Source organism: Alternaria infectoria (genome assembly GCF_024043175.1).
Source record: "Alternaria infectoria strain BMP 0036 chromosome Unknown scaffold_4, whole genome shotgun sequence".
Taxonomy (NCBI): domain Eukaryota; kingdom Fungi; phylum Ascomycota; class Dothideomycetes; order Pleosporales; family Pleosporaceae; genus Alternaria; species Alternaria infectoria.
Genome location: NW_026250693.1, coordinates 1,461,243 through 1,478,288, shown reverse-complemented (window position 1 = coordinate 1,478,288; position 17,046 = coordinate 1,461,243). Strand labels below are relative to the sequence as shown.

The 17,046-nt window shown below is 53.1% G+C and overlaps 6 protein-coding genes across 6 annotated transcripts; 2 read left to right on the top strand and 4 right to left on the bottom strand.

The window, feature by feature from the left end:
- Positions 1-758: 758 nt before the first annotated feature.
- J4E92_003502 (uncharacterized protein) lies at positions 759-2,205 on the top strand (the record flags this gene model as incomplete). The annotated part of the gene is made up of 3 exons (XM_051494899.1): positions 759-792; positions 846-1,693; positions 1,744-2,205. The coding sequence occupies 3 exons, from the start codon at positions 759-761 to the stop codon at positions 2,203-2,205; spliced, it is 1,344 nt and encodes a 447-aa protein (XP_051355192.1).
- Positions 2,206-3,642: 1,437 nt separating this feature from the next.
- J4E92_003501 (uncharacterized protein) lies at positions 3,643-5,143 on the top strand (the record flags this gene model as incomplete). The annotated part of the gene is made up of 5 exons (XM_051494898.1): positions 3,643-3,713; positions 3,952-4,043; positions 4,112-4,484; positions 4,665-5,019; positions 5,069-5,143. 5 exons carry the CDS (start codon positions 3,643-3,645, stop codon positions 5,141-5,143), a joined length of 966 nt encoding a protein of 321 aa, XP_051355191.1.
- A 2,905-nt stretch (positions 5,144-8,048) lies between these two features.
- J4E92_003500 (uncharacterized protein) lies at positions 8,049-9,092 on the bottom strand (the record flags this gene model as incomplete). Its single annotated transcript, XM_051494897.1, has 1 exon — positions 8,049-9,092. The coding sequence occupies one exon, from the start codon at positions 9,090-9,092 to the stop codon at positions 8,049-8,051; it is 1,044 nt and encodes a 347-aa protein (XP_051355190.1).
- Positions 9,093-10,725: 1,633 nt separating this feature from the next.
- Positions 10,726-11,205, bottom strand: J4E92_003499 (uncharacterized protein; the record flags this gene model as incomplete). The annotated part of the gene is made up of 3 exons (XM_051494896.1): positions 10,726-10,812; positions 10,923-11,021; positions 11,128-11,205. 3 exons carry the CDS (start codon positions 11,203-11,205, stop codon positions 10,726-10,728), a joined length of 264 nt encoding a protein of 87 aa, XP_051355189.1.
- A 1,021-nt stretch (positions 11,206-12,226) lies between these two features.
- J4E92_003498 (uncharacterized protein) lies at positions 12,227-12,655 on the bottom strand (the record flags this gene model as incomplete). The annotated part of the gene is made up of 2 exons (XM_051494895.1): positions 12,227-12,368; positions 12,423-12,655. The coding sequence occupies 2 exons, from the start codon at positions 12,653-12,655 to the stop codon at positions 12,227-12,229; spliced, it is 375 nt and encodes a 124-aa protein (XP_051355188.1).
- Positions 12,656-13,781: 1,126 nt separating this feature from the next.
- J4E92_003497 (uncharacterized protein) lies at positions 13,782-14,940 on the bottom strand (the record flags this gene model as incomplete). Its single annotated transcript, XM_051494894.1, has 2 exons — positions 13,782-14,493; positions 14,540-14,940. 2 exons carry the CDS (start codon positions 14,938-14,940, stop codon positions 13,782-13,784), a joined length of 1,113 nt encoding a protein of 370 aa, XP_051355187.1.
- Positions 14,941-17,046: the final 2,106 nt, after the last annotated feature.

Sequence of the window (17,046 nt, the reverse complement as noted above, 5' to 3'; positions counted from 1 at the left end):
TACCCCACGAATCGCCAGACATGCGAGGTTAGGCTCGCGTTTCACCCAACTCCCGCCAATCCCACCTGGGACGCGCCGCCGACAGCCTAGACACTTTTGCTGTTATTGGTACTTCGCGTCTTGCAGGGGCCCTCCTCGTTGCTGCAGGTATCAACACTAGTGCTTGTGAGCCACACTTAACCCGCTGCAGTGTCTTTTTTACCACATACATGCAGGGAAAGCCTTCATGTTTGACGTGCCCGCCTCCCGAGTCTCACCAACCTTGTACTTCAGACAGTGAGCCACGGCAACCTCAAACGTCCGTCATGGCACACATTGCCAATTGCATGCGCTCGGATTCCGAAAAGTCTCCTGTTTATATAACTCTAGAAACGTCCTCCAGGATGGTAAGCCACTCTGCTCCACTCCACGTTGCAATGAACTACCATTTGCCCCGACGTTCACGCTCACTCAGAGACATTCAGGCTACTCGAGACTCCCAATCGCCTACCATCTCTTCCCACTCTAAGAGCCCCTCCCTGGCAACCCTCCAACAGCCAAGCACCTCCAGATACCAACTTTGGCCATCTGCCAAAAGCCCTGTCGGACTACCAAAGCACCCAGAATCTTCTGACAAGCTGGCTGCCCTTTCAGCTGGTCGTTCTGCCACTTCTCTCAGTGACACTGCCGTGTTGCCTGAGAGCAGTCTACCCTTCTGGCAGCGTACTGGATCCTTGTCAAGAAGGAGGAAAGTCAGTGTACCTGAGCTTGGAAACACCATGACTACCGTTCAGGAAATGTCTATCGACTCTCGTAAGTGTGAACTGACACCTCTTCGCCCGAGCCATGGCTGATAATCTGTCCAGCAACTATCCCAGGGAGACCACCTCTTCGCAAGCTTTCTTACGAGGCTTTCGGTCACGAGCGATCGTGCAGTGCTCCCGGCTCCAACTGGAGGACGGGACCCTTCGGCGATGCAATGATGGCCTGTGTGACTGGTCCTTCCCCTGTCCCATCTCAACACACCAACGGCCCTATGTCCTCTGATCTGCCCAATGCTTCTGGAAGACCATTGTCACCAATCCTCAGCCCCGGTGCCACACCTAGACCTTATCTCAAGGTTCAGACCGCCAACATCGACGAAGAATCCGACCTGCGCCCACAAGTACCGCCTAAGTCGCCAGCCGTTGAACGCAAAACGTCTCCAGCCCCACTCATCCTGAACTCCAAAGCAAGCCGGCCACAGCTGACTACGCCTGCATCAATGAACTCAGGCGGTAACACACCACTGAGTGCAATGGACCTCCGACGATCGCCCAATGGCAGCATTCCTCTACCTACCCCACCCTCAACCTTTACCAATCCTTTCTATGCATCATCACCCGCCTCGAACCGAGGCTCACCGCGTACTGAGAGGAGAGATCCTATTTCATCGCAAAGTTCTACCCACAACCGAAACATGTCTGAATCGTCCATCATGGAAAGAGGTCGACCTAAGCGACGCAACAGTAAGAGAGATCGCAGCCGCACCATGTCAGAGGCCAACGGCTCTGAACCTACTCCTGACGCATGGAAACTGCCTGAAGGCATGCGTGTGCCAGAAGCTGCCAGACGTATGAGCGACGCCGACAAGAAGCTACTACACAAGCAGGCCTATGACCAGGCTGGCAACTTCGAGGTGCTGAACAAACGTGACGTAGCATCACTATCAAGGGTAAGCCATTCACGGCACCATCCACATAACCAATGCTGACGTCGCTATAGGAACTCAGAGCACTCGACGAGCGCTGCGACTACCTTCGAAAGACCTACAAATCACTACGTGCCGGTCGCCAAAAGCTGCATGGCCGTATGATTGCTTATCTGAGGCGCGGAGAAACTGTCATCTTCTCACGCGAATCACTTCTCAAACAGGAAGAGGCGCTGGCGGAACTGGACATCTCGATCGACGAGTTCATTCTGAAACTAGAGCAAGCCGAAAATCGGCGCTTGCGACTTCGGCAAAAGCTACTCGAGCACGTCGCGGCTGCTATTGTGCTCAACCCTAGCGCGCGGGATCAGGTAGCCGAAACTACTCCACCTCGAAGCCCTGTAAAGATCGACAGCCCATCTCGACATGAACGAAAAGAGACCGAGTCTATCAAGATATACGCCGACGGACACGTTTTGAATCTCTTCTCCGACATCGAGAAGGCCATCGGCAAGATGTGCGAGCAATCTTGCTGAGCGCCTCACGACATTCATTTCTTCTATCTTTCCATCATCGATACCCTCTTCCTTGCCTTGACGGCGTACCATTAATTTCGACCCCCGGACTTCTCACGACTTCCTTATCTGTATCATAACGGCCCAAGCATACTTTGCTCTTACCATTACTCGTTCTTTTATTCCAGGGTGGCCCCTTGACATTTGTCTATACAAAAGAACGCTCATACCATCGACATTCTGCTTTATTGTATACGTTGGCATATATACCCGAGCTTTTGCCCATCCTTTTTGTTCTTCGAAGTAGTCTTTTGCGCATCAATACTTTCTCTTACATCACGATGTCAGGAATGGCGATGACCATGTTGGGGGCGTTTCATGTTTGAGCTTTGACAAGGGCAGGACGCTATTGTGGCGCATCATGTATCTAGGTACTACCTGCAGGGGTAGATGAATCAAGAATGACATTTCAAAGCCAAGTGTTTCGGTCTCTTCCCAATAATCCTGGTGGCGCTGATCGTGCTTAGTGACCATGTCGAGACATCGTCATTTTTCCAACATCTTGCTCGGGCCTTGTGTGAGAATTCGCACTGACGGGCCTGGTCCGTACGGCGTCCAGTTTTCGTCTTCTAGGCCCGGGCTGTGACGTTTGCTGTCACGACGATAGTAGGTAATCTGCCTGCGAGCGCAGTGGAGCAAGTGCAGCTTCGGAGGAGTGCGCATTCTAGAGCTCGAATTGTTTCACTGAGCTACGTACCGCACGTGGCTAGACTGGCGTCCTTGCTATATGATGCCCATTATAGGCTGTTTCGACGACGACATCGCAGCGTCTTGAGAGGTGTCCGGTGAAACGGGCGTACGGTGGGGCTGGGAACATGAGAGGGGACTGCCCAGAGTATTGTTTCTATAGGTTGCCGGGGTGTCTATAGTGTTACGCGGGGATGCACAGTTGCGCACCCGCGCAGCAGTCACATCAATTTCCTTGCTCTCACCCTTGTTCAGCTGGGGACGAGTTTTGCAGAGTTTTCAACGTACATTGCGTCGATATCCATAGACCTGTGCAAAGATGTAGGACGCGCCCAGAACACACAGCGGGCCAGATACGGATCTCGGCCGCCGTCAAGTTTCAGAAGCCGATTAGAAGACTGCAAGGCCTATCCCAACAGACGGCACGCATCGTGCATCGACTTCCCGCCATCATCGAGGCTTAAGGCATATTTGCCGTTTATCAGAAATGAAACCTCTTCAGCAGGTGCGAAAGTCGGCATGTTGGTCGAGATGGAGCAAGTAGTCGGGTGAGAGGGTCCGCTTCCACCTGCCGCGACCGGACGCTCCAGTCTCTTTGGGTCGGCGCCACCTTTCTCCGCATGGTCCGTGCCCAGCGAAAAACCTCACTTCTTTGGGCGACGACTTGACTACCTGTAGAGAGCCATAATTTCCACCGTCACACTCACCACCATGGCTACCAACAGCATCAAATTATTGACCGGTAACAGCTATCCCGAACTTGCTGCTCTCGTTGCCGACAGGTACGTTCAAGTTCTTCACTCTTGACGCTCTTTCGAGGCTGCGACTTGGCATGCAGCTGCCCAACGACTGCAACATATTTACCCCCACCATCATGCAATAGCAATGGGTATCACACAAACCGCAAAGTCACTCGGCTTTTCTTTGATACGTTCTTCTTTTTTCTTCTGAAACCGACACGGGGACAGAGCCTCGGGGTGTTAAGCACGTGCCCCAACTGCATCGCTAATTGAGTCACAGACTCGGAATCGAGCTTACCAAGATTCTGGTGCTCCAGTACTCGAACCAGGAGACCTCCGTGACTATTGGAGAGTCCGTTCGAGACGAAGATGGTATGCATCATCATATCTATACGGGATCGAGTATCGCTGCGTCTAGTGCTCGGCTTACCACAACGCAGTCTTCATCCTGCAGTCCACACCACCAGGCGACATCAATGATGCTCTCATGGAGCTGCTGATTATGATCAATGCATGCAAGACCGCTTCCGCGCGCCGCATCACCGCTGTGATTCCAAACTTCCCGTATGCCCGCCAGGACAAGAAGGACAAGTCCCGTGCGCCAATCACCGCAAAACTCATGGCAAACATGCTTCAAACCGCCGGTTGCAACCACGTCATCACAATGGATCTTCACGCCAGTCAGATTCAGGGGTTCTTCAATGTCCCCGTCGATAACCTCTATGCTGAACCTAGCACACTCAGGTGGATTCGCGAAAACCTGGACGTCAAGGACTGTGTCATCGTCAGTCCAGATGCGGGGGGTGCCAAGAGGTAAGACCACACGTCCTATCTGCTAACAACTCCCCCAAGTCTTGGTGCCGAGTACGGCAGTGAGCAGTGGTACAACGGCGCGAACTCAAGACCCGAAGTCTTACTCTGTGCCATACTGAACTCTCGGACTGTCATCCGTAGAACGACTTCTAGAATGTGCTAGTACTAACGCATTTTCAGGGCAACCTCGATAGCGGATGGCTTGAACCTTGGCTTTGCCCTCATCCACAAGGAGCGCACGCGCCCCAACGAGGTTTCGCGCATGGTGCTAGTCGGAGACGTACGAGGAAAGACTGCCATCCTGGTGGATGACATGGCCGACACATGCGGTACACTTGTCAAAGCAGCGGACGTTCTCATCTCCGAGGGTGCAAAGGATGCGCTCGCGATCGTCACCCACGGCATACTGAGTGGCAATGCCATTGAAGCTCTAAACGGCAGCAAGCTCAAGAAGATCGTCGTCACCAACACCGTACCCCATGAAGACAAGAAGGAGCTGTGCGACCGCATCGAGACAATCGATATTAGTCCGACCGTAAGTAACTCCCTATACTTTGGAAAGGTGCCGCTCTAACGGCACACAGCTTGCCGAGGCCTGCAGGCGTACCCACAACGGCGAGAGTGTTAGTTTCCTCTTCAAGCACGCGCCCGTCGACTAAGGGAGGCATCATCATTCGGTCAACGGCAGTCATCTAGCATATGAATTAACGGCGTCACTGGCGGTATAGGCGTTAGGATCAGCATCAGGACTTGGACTATTTTTCAGGCGACAGACATCATGAGTCTATGAAGATCTGCAGATCGCCTTCAGATCCCGCATCTATTGGCGAAGCCACTGCTGCAGCATGAGGCGTCGCACTAAGTGCATTAATGAAATTGCACGTTTCTATAACAGCTTCTTTCCGCTAAACTCGTGGCAGGTGCTTCTAAACTAAATCCGCTGTCAGCCGGGTTGACATGCATGCGCAAGAGGACGCCATGGTGAGGCACTTGTCTAGTCCGTCACGTTGCGCGATACGAACTAGCGAGTTAGCTCCTTTTAGCATGGAGCAGATCGAACTTTATATCATCGTCAAACTACACTCTCCCCACGCACAAATAAGGTTTCAAGACCTGCGAGATCTCGCTGATCTTTACTGCGCATGCTCAAGGTGCGGGATCAATCACCGCTAGACATCGCTTACAGGCATGTACTGTACTATCACGATGCATGTGCGTCGTACTGGCTTGCGCGGTGACAGGCTTAACATGCAGCCACAACCAGCACCTTTAGACTGACATCAAACGATGATCGACAAACACGCGGAGTATTGTACTCTCCCGGTTAGTGTTACTTCGACAAGTTCGTACACCTCAGCCACCTCCAGATACGCTCCACATATCGCAGCCAGCATACCCCAAGGAGGATTGTGTGACCAAATGCGGTAGACTCCGAGAGCTCCACCTGCCACTACTCAGCGACCTCCTCCACCCTCAGGATTCAATCATTGTTATCAGTAATCACCTCAGATCCTGCCGAGTCAAGTCGCCTTTATTCCCCAATTAATTCCTACGACTGCCGACGCTCCTCGGAGGTTTCAAACCATGATGAAGATCACGATGCTCACTTGACCCTCCGATCTTCCGCATCCGATCCGAGGGTGAAAGTGGTCCAAACGCGTTGCTATGTTTAACTCGTGGGTTGAGCGGAGGTGGAATCTGGAGATATCCGTGAAATGCGGATTTTAACTTTGGGGTTTGACTATGATCGGACTTGTGGTTTTTGCATCCACCGATGCCGAAGTTCTGCCACCGCGTCGGCATGGCTAGTGCGTGGCTGAAGAACGTGTTCAAACAAGCGTTCGCTGCTAAGCGGCTGCCCGTCCAGAACGGTTCCACGCGATGCAACGGAACTCATGGCCGCTTGTGTCTCGCCGCTCGTAAGGGCGCGCCAGTCGAGTGGCTGGGCTGCGCATTGCACTTGGAATGTGAGAGTTGTGATTTGGCTGTCTCAATGCGAATGCGAAATCCTATCAATTTGGCTGAGTTCGATGAGCACGTCAATTTTTAACAAGATGTCGCTGTTTTACTACGGTGGAAGATGCGGTCCACTAGCTTAGACATTGTCGCGATGCTTGGCAGCCATCGCGCAGGACGGTTCACCCCACAGCAGCACTGACCATCAGATGACCACCATCCCCATACCTTAAGACCCTTTATCAACGCTATCGCACGGCTGAATGCGAATGCGAAGTCTTTCAATCAGCGCAGGTACGAACTGCAGTTTTCTCTCAACCCTTTCGAATACGGTTTCAATAGCCTACACGGCTACCGAGCTGCCTCAAGAATTCACGCAGTCTACCCCTTACGACAAGGATATACCGCGTAGGCACACGCGCGAGAGCACGCAAGTAGATCCCAAGGGTCCTCCGACATGCAAGCAAACGCAAGGATGCAGCATCACGCACCACCACCACCCCAGCTACCCATAAACTCAAAGAGCCGGAAGAAGCCAAACGAACGCACGAGACAATCCCACTCCCCAAAGTACCCCCCATGCTGCCTCGCATCGAAGACACAAGTTTCCCAGGTTCCAGATTCCCCAAAAACCCGCGTTGGAAGATTAAAGTTGTCCACACCCCAGAACGGACCGAGGGTGAGAACTTTATATGGCGCAATCGCGTGCGTCGTAACGCAACACATCCCTTCCCTTATCACAAGCTTTCCGCTTTCCACCTCGCCGGATTGAGACTGCTGCCAGCCTCGTTACGGGTGCCATCGTGTCTCGAAAAGTAGCGGAACCCCCGCGCCAGGGTCCAGGTGATAACTTTCCTTCGACGGTCCGAAATGGTGAACTTTGATGTATTATCATACGATTTTTGGATTCTGGATCTTGACCTGAGGGGATAGTCTGGGTCTTCCATCGTGAGTGAAGGGCCGACTCGGGGGGCGAATATTGTGGGTGGAAGGGGCAAGGTGAGACGGTCTTTTGGGGTGGCGTGAGGTGGGGGTGGACCGGTGGAGGTGGGTTGTACATGTATGAAGATGTTTCGGTGTAGAGGGTCATGTGGAGAAATGTGGTATCGTGAAAGTAAGGGTTTGTACAGATGTAGCATGGGCAAGGGAGATGCTTGTGCCTGAGGCCTCGTCACTGGGATGCGGCCTGTGGACGTAGAAGAGTTACTCTCGGTGTATATGGTGTGAATGTCAAGGAGCCTCTCTTCTCGATAGTTTGTGTGAGCTGTTATGAGAGTTGTGGCAGAAGGGCTGGACAAAAGGTCAGTGTTGTTCAGATGTGATGGTGTGGAACAAAAGCGCTTGCTCGGGAGATGTTGTGATGGTACACTTTGTACCACGCGGGCTTTTGGAGTGAACATCTGCATGTCATGTCTTGCATAGATGCTTGTTGCGAGCGACGCGATTGATCTTTCTTACGTAGACCGGGTCGAACAAAGTATATGTCTACGCAATAAGTTTGATAGTCATCACGTACCGACATTTTTCAGCATCAACGATAATCTTAGATACATTTACAGTGTCAAAATATATACATCTTCAACCCCTCTTTACAACGACTCTACTTCCTCACCAACCCAGCTCACCAGCAAGAGCCTTGGTCAGAAGCTCCGCCATCTCCGCATGTGTCGCAGCATTGGGATGGTAATCACAAGCAACGTCTGAGCCCTGCGATGGCATATCCACCAGACTGATCTTCGTGCTGTTCTTAAGTTGCGCAATCGCAGCGTTCAATGCATTCGTCTGCGTAGTCTTCTGTGCCTGACCTGCAGGATACCCGTCGCCAAGCATAGGCGATGTCAGAAGGAAGAAAGCAGCATTTGGGTAGTGTGTCTTGATTGTCTTGACAAAGTTGACCATTGCAGCGGTGTATTCTGCTGGAACAATCGGGTCGCGGACGCCGGCTTGATAGCCAAAGTCGTTGGTACCAAGATTGATGACTACAGCATCTGGTGTGGCGTTTGCGGGAAACGTGTAGCTGTTCAGCGGATCGAGAGCGCCATATCTAGTCCAGCGTTGAGGCATGATGTCGCTTGGATCGGGGGTGGGAGAGACGTAGTTTCTCGTCAGACCGATGCCGCTCCAGGCGATGATATCGTAGTCGGCATCTAATGCGTCGGCAGCCAGGGCGGCGTAGGTCTTGGGATTGTTCTCCACAGCGGCGCTGTTCACACATGGGTTGACGCCGTCGAGGCCGTAGCCCACAGTGATGGAATCCCCGATGACTTGGATCTTGCGCGAGGCGTACATGTCTGGACCGAAGGTGCCGTCCGTTGTTACGTTGCCAATGGTTATGGTGCCATATGAAGCTTCTGATCGTTTCCGCAGTTCCACCGTGTGTTTGCCGTTACCGAGGTCAGCGGGCGTTTCGATGGAGGTACCATTAACCTCAGGAATGACAGTCGCTTTGCCATCTATGGTCAATTGAGCACTGTTGGTGCCGCTTGTGCCTTCGATGCCGATGCTAGCGGAGGAACCGGTGAAGGTGAAGGATACGCCGGTTCCAGGCCATGTCAACTCTTGCGTGTCCGGATTCACACGTCCGAGAAACCGAACGGCCGTGACTTTGTCGATGGCTGCTAGCAGTACGAGAGGGGATACGGAAAGCTTCATGATGAAATTTGATGGTTTGAAAGATGCGCAGCGCGTCGTGGCACTGAGACTACCCACGCATTTATACTGTGCAACATTGTACTTAGTATCGAGGCTAACACGGAGGACCGTTACTAATCTCGTAGAATAGTAAACAAGTTCCGCAGTGACCTGAATCGTGGCCTCAGAATAAATTGCACAGGACGAGAAAACCGGGTAGCCTTTGGAGAACTCCGCGATCTTTCTACAGCCACGATGCTACTGCATGTTGTGTAGCCATAATTGGCCAAGCATTTACTTTGCGATATTGCGCATGACACTAGAATAGTGTGGTAGTCGTAAATTTGAGAAGATGCGGGGGTGCAGCCGTGGGTATGTGGCAAGATGACCGTTGCGATGACGATCGCGGACCTGGTAAATGATGCACTAAACTGAAATGGGAATGGCGCGGAAGACATAAATTCCACGAACGAAGGCTGTTCCCGTCCTTTAGTCCGAGGATATAGCTAATTGGATGGAGAACGGACCTTCTGGCGCGTAATGTCAATCAGGGTTGCAAGAGATGAAGGAAAAGCTCGGAATCTTGATCGCGCGCTGGAGTATGCTTGCTCGGTGTTCCATCGTCGGACGAAACATCGGCATCACTGTGGCACGGGAAGCAAGATTGACAACAGAGCATAGTATTCTCAAGATAAGAGCTACACCAACGAAGTCTGCTCCCAAATCCCTCAAGGCGACGTTTCCAACCACATGGACCTCAAATCGCGACGATTAACATCCAGCCCATGAACCCCGGGGATCATTTACTTCTCGCGCAGTCGCTCCTGCTACTAATGGTATGTACGCATCGGACAAGACGATGCGCGGGCGTTGACACGGTCTTTCAGTTCCTGAATCTCGGTGTGTTGTAGATTCCAAGGACACGAGACAGGGAACCGAGCTTGACCTGTGCGACGCCGTAGGCATAACGATAGGATATGGATGAATGCGAAACGATAAGGAGCAGAGCCCTCAGATCTGGAACTGACTGGAGCAGATGCATGGCTAGAACGAGGATATGGAGAACAGTCGCTGAATGCCGATAAATAATGGAGTTGTTGAGAATGAAGGTAAAGATGCGAAAGTGTGCGGCCCGAGGTAATAATGACTGTGTAGAGGTCGTTGAAGTACCACTTGAAGTTAGGGTATCGATGGATGAAAGACGATAGGAATATAGCCTCGACACCCTGGATAATAGCAATGAGCCGCGCGCGCCCTTGTTCAAGAGTCCAAGAGCTTGGAAAATGATTGGAGTCAAGTGCGCGGAACAGATATTTGAGCGCGTCTTCTCCGTTGCTGTTGGAGTTCTGACGGGTAATCTTGAACTCTTGTTAGCATGACATCGGGTGGCTTAGCAAGAAAGACCAACAATGTGAGCGTTTGCGAGGGCGTAGTAATGGTATTATTGATATGTCATAAGAATGTCGTTGAATGATGGCGATGATGATAGGAAGGAATAGCTCATGACGAGAATGAGGACCTTCCTGGAGGAAGGATATCAAGAATATGGCAATACGGTGGCACGACGCTGGAATAATGAAGTTAGTTCTGGATAGTTAGATACCTAGTTATCGAATGAGACGTACCTCGAGTGTCGCGGATGAGACAAGGGGTATCAGCGCAGCGATAGCGCCTGTTGCGCTGCCTGTTGCGCTGCCTGTTGTTGCGCCATCTGCTGCTCGCGCACCTTCTGCATCTCCAACTGTTGAGGATACATGTGTCGAAAAATGAGGATGAATAACGTAGAGATGCCGTAATGATACTAAGAAACAGTCAGTAGGGCATCGTGAAGCCACAGAGAAAGAGACATACAGTGGTAACGATGTTGCCGAAAATGCACTGGAAGAATCGGAAATTCTCGATGGCGTTGTCGCCGAGCAGAGCGTTGCTGCACTGCGAGTATCTGACTTCCTCTAGGGTAGTGTTGCCTATGGAGGGATGAATAAGGTAGAGATGCCGTAATAATACTAAGAAACAGTTAGCATAGCACAGAGAAGTTGTAGGGTCGGATGCATACGGTTGTGGCAATGTTTCCGATAAGAGCGATGTTGCATTGTGGATACATGAACTCCTCGAGGAAAGTGTTATCGATCATGGATTGAACTCGTAGCTGCGTCAAACCGTGGTGTTCTTGTAGAAGCCTTCGATCGTGGCAGGATAAGAGCTGGCGAGAGAACAATGGAGATATCGATAGACTGGATAAGAATGTGCGAGATATGGCGGTATGAATGTTGCAATGATACTAACGAACAGTTAGTATGACATGAAGATCTTCTGGGGTCAGATACATACTGTCGTAGCGATGTCGCCAATGATATACTGGTACGAGACCAACGCGCTTGTCCGACTGCGAAGAGGCACAGTGGTTGCACTTGACCTTGGCGTAGCAGCGCTTGCCTTGGTAGTTTTCCTTGGTATGGCTATACTTGCCACAACGAAGACAGAAGAGGTCGCTGCCCCAGCCCCAATCTTGCGTCTGGCCAAGCGACTCGAGGCAGAGCCCGCTTTGTACTTGCTGTACTTCTGGGGCTTGCTGAATACGATGAGGCTGTGCTGTGCGTGTTCTCGTCCGTAACGATGGAGTGATGAAGATGTGGTGACGATATGATAAGGATACCGATAGAGTGTTGAGATATCGATAGTGGGTATGGATGAGAGTTGGAAGCGATATATGATGATAGAATTGAGGATGGTTGAGAACGAAGAAGAATGTGTCATACTCCAAAAGAGTGGTGTGGAAGAGATGTGATAGAGGAAGCATGGAGGAAGAATGGGGGCAGGTAAATAAACAAACAAAGAACACAACGATATATGTGAGGAGCGAACTTGTAGCGTGCCTGACATGTGCTACAGAGACACACGTATGCACGAGAAGCAGCATATGGCCATTGATCGTCAGTAACGACTCAAACCAGCAACTTGCTGTGCAGGCGCCACGGGACGACAAGTCCTCACCAACACACTCAGAAAGAAGTTCACGATACCTAAAGTCAAGATCTGAGTCGTAAAATCATCAATTGAACCCGAACGAAAGCACCAGTCTCTCCCTCAATCCTTTTTCAAGCCCCTCCTAAACCTCTGGAACTCTCAATCCCCATCTCCCAAATCCACATTTTCTACAACACCTTGAAGCAAACATAGCTCAAGAACTTATCGTTCAAATCACCCTTGTCCGTACTCCTCAAATCCGCATTACCAGGCCAGCTCAAGCTGAGGAAATCTGATTCAACGCCAGGAGTCTTGCGGCAAGAGTTGTTGCTGTTAAGAAAAATATTAGCTAAGAACCCGAGCAGAAGAATTGTTAGTACATACGTGAAGAACTCGCACAAGAACCCCGGATCCGGCCCGATGGATGATTCCCTGCCAGAAAGTTGTGCGCAGTCAATGTCTGAGCCTCCTGGTTTGGTGTAATGGTGCGAACATGCGCCGTTCCAGTTGATGTCGTCGCAGACGTAGACGCCGGCCACATCTTCAGGCACAGGAGACACGGAAGCTGATGGCGCTTCTGGCAACGGCGTAGACAACGTCGCTGTTACGGTGACCATGGTGGTCGTCATGACGATGTCTGATGCTCTAGGAACAGGAGTCGGAGCCGGGGCGGGCGCAGCGGAAGAGCTCTCGGCGTCGCCTCCAGCGCCTAATAAGTCTCCTAGGCCGCCCAGAGGACCGCCTCCGCCCAGAACATCGCCTCCACCTAAAACATCGCCGAGGGGGAGGCCTTGTCGCTTTGCAGGTGGATGTGCAGATTCTGGTACGTATTCTGAGGGGATGAAAGGATGACCTGGGCTCGGGGGAAGACTTGCAGCAAGAGTGGTGCTGGTTATGAAAAGGGTGGTGAGGATGGATGTATACATGATGATCGATTTGCTACTGTCGAAGTAGAAAGATTTGATAGGACTGGAATGTGAATAGGCCGCACGTTGTCTACAGAAACTATAGAGATTTCCGGTCTACTTGTACTTCTCGTGAGTTGTACGTCTCGTGGAGGTGAGAGCATCTTTCTTCCCAAAGCAATATGAGACGGCAATTTCTTTTTCTGTGTATCAACTGTCACGACACTTGCTCTCTACCGGCTCCGTGAGACTCGGCGGGTAGAGTTGTGTAACAAAATGCCCGGTTGCACTGATCACCTGCAGTACGCGACCAGGCTGCACGTAGGCTGCGTGCATCCCTTCGAGGACTTCTGCGGAAACGTAGTCTTCAAAAGTGCGGGTGGTGACTGGGAGGCGCTCGATTATGTGCGCATGAGAGATGCATGTCGACTGAAACGCAACGGCAGTGCTGATTCAAGTCGAGTACAGTTGAGCACTTGAGTGCGCATTGTTGATGAAGTGCCGTTTCTGGCACTGGCCCGCTGCGTCGCGGCAACGTCTTTCGCAAGGTGCAACAGCCGGCGGATGGAACGGTGGACGCGTAAACAGTCGACTTACTCTATTCTGATAGTAGACAATAATTGGGTACAAGAATACTGACAAGTCCCTCCCGAGTGGTGGTATCACATGCGCTCCAATAACGCGACCAAACAAAGCGCTGTAACGCTAACAAGACGCCGCCGCAATGTCCCATGCCCAAGCCATGGAGATCGTGTAGACACTGGATGGAGTGGGGGACGGGTATATGAACGAGAACGGGTAATCAAAGCGATCTAAGATATCCCTGAGAGCGAGTGTACTAAGCCCCTGATCTCTCGGGTGCTTCTGGTCGGTCCGGCTCGTAGTTCGTCTCGCCGAGTGACTCGGTAGGTCCAGAGACAGAAGGCGCTGACGGAGCAGCGGCACTGGGGCCCCGAGACGCTGCTGCGTTTAGGCGCTGGTTCAGAGCTTCTAGAGCGAGAGCACGTCTCCTCTCCGCCTCAGCACGTGTGGCTCCTCCTCGACCACCCTTGCTGTTGGGGTTCATGATGCTGGGTAAGCCCCCTTCAGCCCGGGCGCTCGCCTGTTCGTTGCCTGCATCAATATCCTGATCTGAGAAGGGTATGCACACTTTGAGCGATACGAGTGTGTTGTAGATGCCGTCGGAGAGGGCACCAACGGGTGTTTGTATGGGCTCCGGGAAGAAGTGGGCAAACGAGAAGGTATCTGAGGCGTCGCCGCGGATGACAGAGCCGTCGCCAGTTGCGGTAGACGATAGTGATGGGCTTATGCGGTAGAAGCGGAGGTAGATCCAGGCAGTGAAGAAGCCGAAATAGGCCAAGAACATGGCCGTCTCCGTACCCAGTATTATGCCGGAAATAGTGTTGGTGAGGAGGAAGATGGCAGGGAAGTGCTTGACGCGCATGCGGATGAGGCCCTTTGCGATGGCAACGGTGTGTTCGGGGACGAGCTGCTTGAAGGAGACGAGGAAGCCGGCTTGGATGGCAATGCCGCCAGAGATGGTCGTGCGCCTATGCTTGGTCAGTACAGTGTATGGGACGAAGGCCGAGTACGCACATCAGAGAGGTCTTGCCCATGACCAGGTAGCCGACGATGTAGAGCAGATAGGCGAGCATGTTGGGTATCATGGCCACGAAGAGCATGAACTTGGTGAACTCGTGAGACCCCCACGCTCTTTCCAGGTAGCGTCCGCCGTAGAAGACGGTGAGTCCGGTGGTGATGAGGCCGAGGAGGTTCTGCTCCACCACCGTCGCCAGCGCGAAGACCCAAGGATACCACGGCACCGAATAGCGGGGGACGATGGTAAGCCACGGGACGCCGTTTCCCACGCCGATGATTGGCTTCTCGATCTTTTCCACCAGGTTGGCGTTGGGTCGCAGTGCGAAATTTACCAGCGTAAAGAATACGACGGCCGCCAGCACGCCGCGAGTGAGCGGGGGCAGGTTGATGCGCGCCATGGTGGGGAGAATGCAGCGTCTGGAGGCGGGAGGCGAGGCAGTCGGGCGTCCTTCACGTATCGGCCCGGGTAGGTCCAGACGGGCGGTGGAGGTGTCTTTGGTGAATTGAGCATGCAGGCGTGGGAGCGTCTGCATGTGTCGACGGCAGGGATCATGAACGACGCTCGGACGGAGATCCTGTGGGGACTAGCGGCCGCCAGAGTGCTGAGTAGTTGCAGGTAGCCTTCGATCCTCCTACCAGCTCGACGACGACACCCACCACGAATCGCGCACCCAGCACGCCCCGTCTATCACCGACCCTACGCACTCAGCTCCCCGGCGCATGCAGCGCGTACAGGATGCGCCATGGCGGAGACTCTCAGCAGCAACGCGATGAACTATCTCGGTACACGTCCCCAGCCCACGCCTCTGTTGGCCTGCATGACTGACGTCTAGGTGCAGTATGGCGATATCTTCAGGAGGCCGGATTCGGTAATGCCGCCCTGCAACTCTCGCGATGCTGGATCCGCGACCCCGACACGCTGCCCTTTGCGAAGAACATCGAGCAGCACGCTCTCATCAGGCTCGTCCAGGACGGGCTGTGCTTCGACCAGCTGCAGGCCGAGGCTTGCAATGTACGTCGCATACACGCGCGCGGGAAGCTGGTACTGACGAGCGCAGACGGAGCCGCGCTACAAGTTCGGCAGCGACCACGGACGACCCTATTCGGCGCGCAATGGCAACCTCTTGACCCTCGACAAGGGCATTCCCGCACACGAACTCGCCGCCGAGGCCAACGGCGCTGTCCAAGAACCCCCGCCCAAGAAGACGCTCAAGCGCAAGAAGACGAAGCCCACGAATGGCGTCGAGCCGCGCCCCGAGCCCCAGGTCAACGGCGATGCCATGGACATCGAGCACAACGGCACCACCCATGTGACCAACAGCGTGCGAGCCGAGTCGGAGCCCATGGTCTCGGAAGCCGAGTCGCCCTCGCTTGCTGATATCCCCATATCCACGCTCAGCATCGGCCAGGACGCTGAGATCCAGACCGAGGCCATCGCTGTGGCTGATCTCACTCCCGGCATCGTCTCCATCCCTCCCCCTTCAGACCCTGCCTGCCTTATCGAGCACACACTATGGGGGCCCATAGACTCCCCTGTACTGCTCGCAGCCGGCAAATCCCTCCTCCAAGTTCACGTTGTGAGCAAAGACCCTGGCCATGAACCCCCCACCCAGCATTTCGACATACCCTTACCCGTCGACAACTTCGACGTCACCGCCCTGTGCTGGCATTCCGACAACGAACTCACCGTCTCTGTGCGCGAACAGCGATCCAACGAAGTCGGCGAGAAGATGATGATGGACAAGCTCATCAAGCTGACCGAAGGCGGCCAGGCCTCGCAGGTCATCTCCTCCACTGCCGGCCTCATCAACACGCTTCGCTGGAACCCCGAACGAAACCTGCTGCTCTCGATATCAACAGACGGCGAGAAGGGCTCCATCAAGGTGTGGAAGAACGATAGCGACTCTATACCCGCATGGACCGAATTCACCGACACGGCCATATTCGACGCCCACTGGATAAGCGACTCTGCTTTTGTCGTTTGTGGTATCAAGCTCTTCAAGATCTACCAAGTCAACGACTCCTTGACTACCCAGCAAACCCTCGATACTTCAGTAACATGGGAGACAGTCAAATACGACGCCGCGTCTAGGATCATCGCCGTGCTGGGTATCGAAGACAGGAAGTACTATCTTGGCATCCTCCACCCCAACGACTCGATACAACTACAGGTCCACGAATATCCTGATGAGTACCCCACCGATCTCAGCTTCCGCGTAAAATCAAAGACCAGCCACCTTACGAACGGTTCTTCGCTGCCCTCTGTTCTGCTTGCAACGAGCTCCATGGCTGGTGCAACGCGCATCTGGGACGCAAACGAACCTTTCAAATGCGTCAAATATCTACCTACCACGGATGGTACGCAGGCCTTTAAGATTGCTTTCTCTCCAGACGGGTCGCTCTTAGCTGCTGCAGGCCCCGATGCCGTCACTGTTTGGGATGTAGAAAAGAGAGATGTACCAATTGCCTCGTGGCGCGCCAGTGAAACTCCCAGCGACAAATGG